This window comes from Coregonus clupeaformis, unplaced genomic scaffold (genome assembly GCF_020615455.1).
Source record: "Coregonus clupeaformis isolate EN_2021a unplaced genomic scaffold, ASM2061545v1 scaf0710, whole genome shotgun sequence".
Classification (NCBI taxonomy): Eukaryota; Metazoa; Chordata; class Actinopteri; order Salmoniformes; family Salmonidae; genus Coregonus; species Coregonus clupeaformis.
This window is the reverse complement of record NW_025534165.1, coordinates 255,289-257,351: the sequence shown is the minus strand read 5'-3', so window position 1 is coordinate 257,351 and position 2,063 is coordinate 255,289. Positions and strand designations below refer to the sequence as shown.

Here is a 2,063-nt window from a genome sequence, read left to right as displayed (position 1 = left end):
TTTGTGTTACAGTTAAAGTCTCTGTATCGGTCTCTGACTTGAGGACGGTGTTCAGCGTTCCACTGACCTCCGTGATGCTGTGTCGGATCCCGGGCAGCACTGGGGCGGGGTCCTCCCGTGGCTACAGGGGGCGCTCCAGCCCCTCCAGTCTGGATGTCTCTGCTGTGCCGTGGGTCCTCCCTCTTCTTCAGACCTCTCCTGCTTGACCCCAGGACCTGCAGCCTCTGTATCTGCAGACTGACACAAGAGAGGACGTTATAACCGGTATATGAGTTTAATTGGATAACAATGTCGTAGGGAAGCCTCACAAGCTCACCTATGGCAGATACATGAGGATGTACATAGCTTAGGGGACCATTTTTGAAATAAAAGGACACATTTGATTTACAAAGTAACTGTAATTTTTTAATGCAACACTATTACACTAACCTCTATCATGATAACATGCTGGGTTGAGGTTCCACTCCCCTCATCAACAGTGATTGATTGGTCATCTCTCCATGTATTGTGTCCTGCTGGCTTCACAAAGCTCCTGTGGCCTCCAGTGAGATGTCCTTCACCTGAGAGAGTGATTGGGGGAAAAGAGGTGGTTAGGTTACTTACTGTCAATGCTCAACCTATGTTGTATACTATTGACAGTTTTGACACGGTCTAGAATTGGCAAGGATGAAAGGTAACAGTTCACATAACTTCTTGATATACTATATATAGCTCAATTATGTTCCATGCATCACATTGTTTTCATTAGGTAAAATAATAGGAAATGCAGTAAATCAATAATCTGGTTAGAATATTATATTTTGTCTTTCGCGCAAGATAGCTAATTAATCAGGGGAATTATTGCATACTATCCAAAAACGGACCAAGACCCAATTCTGGTTAACACACCTAGTCACACATGTGCAGAAGTGAACGGGGGCGATAGGCCCCGCTGAAAAATTTACCTCTTTCCATTCCTCTGTATCGGTCGAGGATCTTGACACTACTGGGACGACTGGCGAGTGCGCGCTCTCGCATTGTCCTCTCTGCACGCTCCCGTGCCATCTTCAGTTCCAGTAGCTGTAGTTTCCTCCGCAATGCCCTGTTTTCTTTATGGCTTTGAGACATTTCCAAACGAAAGACTGCATAGTCGTCGTCTACGAGTTTACAGATATCTGCCACGGCTGCATTCGCTAGCAGCTCCATGATGGAGGCTATTTGTGTGTGAAAAACCATGCAGTTAGCCATTGTTAGCTAACGTTAGCAGCTAGCTAGCGTTACCTGGATAACGTCTATCAAACAAGTCCTGTCTCCAACGCAAATTAAAGACTACATGGAGTGAGTATTCAATGCTGTGCAGTTAAATTAGTCATATTTTGAGTTCCATGGTGTTAATAAACTTCTAAATAACGACAATTAAAAACCGCCAACGTGGAAATTGTTCTTGGTCACTGTTCACGTCCGTTTACACTGAAGAGAAAGGATATTAATGGCGGCGTCATAGCTCAAAGGGTGTGGCTAAATGAAAAGGAAATGCGCGCTGTTCTTTGAATTACGGTACTGATTAATACGTTACACATCAAGTCTCCAATTCATAAATATCTTTCAAGCTCAGTGCAGACTTGTTTATAAAGAACAGTGTGTTAACAAGAACATAGTATAGTATAATTCAATATAATTATTTTATCCATCTACATCATCTCATTAAGGTAAATATGCAACTGTCCTTTATCTACAGTGCCTTGCAAAAGTATTCATCCCCCTTGGCGTTTTTCATATTTTGTTGCATTACAACCTGTAATTTAAATTGATTTTTATTTGGATTTCATGTAATGGACATACACAAAATAGTCAAAATTGGTGAAATTGCTATGAAGCCCCTAAATAAGATCTGGTGCAACCAATTACCTTCAGAAGTCACATAATTAGATCTGTCACATGATCTCAGTATATATACACCTGCTCTGAAAGGCCCCAGAATCTGCAACACCACCAATTAAGCAGCACCATGAAGACCAAGGCGCTCTCCAAACAGATCAGGGACAAAGTTGTGGAGAAGTACAGATCAAGGTTGGTTTATAAAA

At 42.1% G+C, this 2,063-nt stretch overlaps 1 protein-coding gene across 1 annotated transcript; it reads right to left on the bottom strand.

Annotated features, from left to right (window-relative positions):
• Nucleotides 1-486: 486 nt before the first annotated feature.
• Nucleotides 487-1,277, bottom strand: LOC123485482 (the record flags this gene model as incomplete). Its single annotated transcript, XM_045216434.1, is given in 2 exon segments — nucleotides 487-560; nucleotides 945-1,277. Coding segments are annotated over 2 exon segments (357 nt in total), but the record flags the coding sequence as incomplete, so codon positions are not given.
• Between the last annotated feature and the right edge of the window lie 786 nt (nucleotides 1,278-2,063).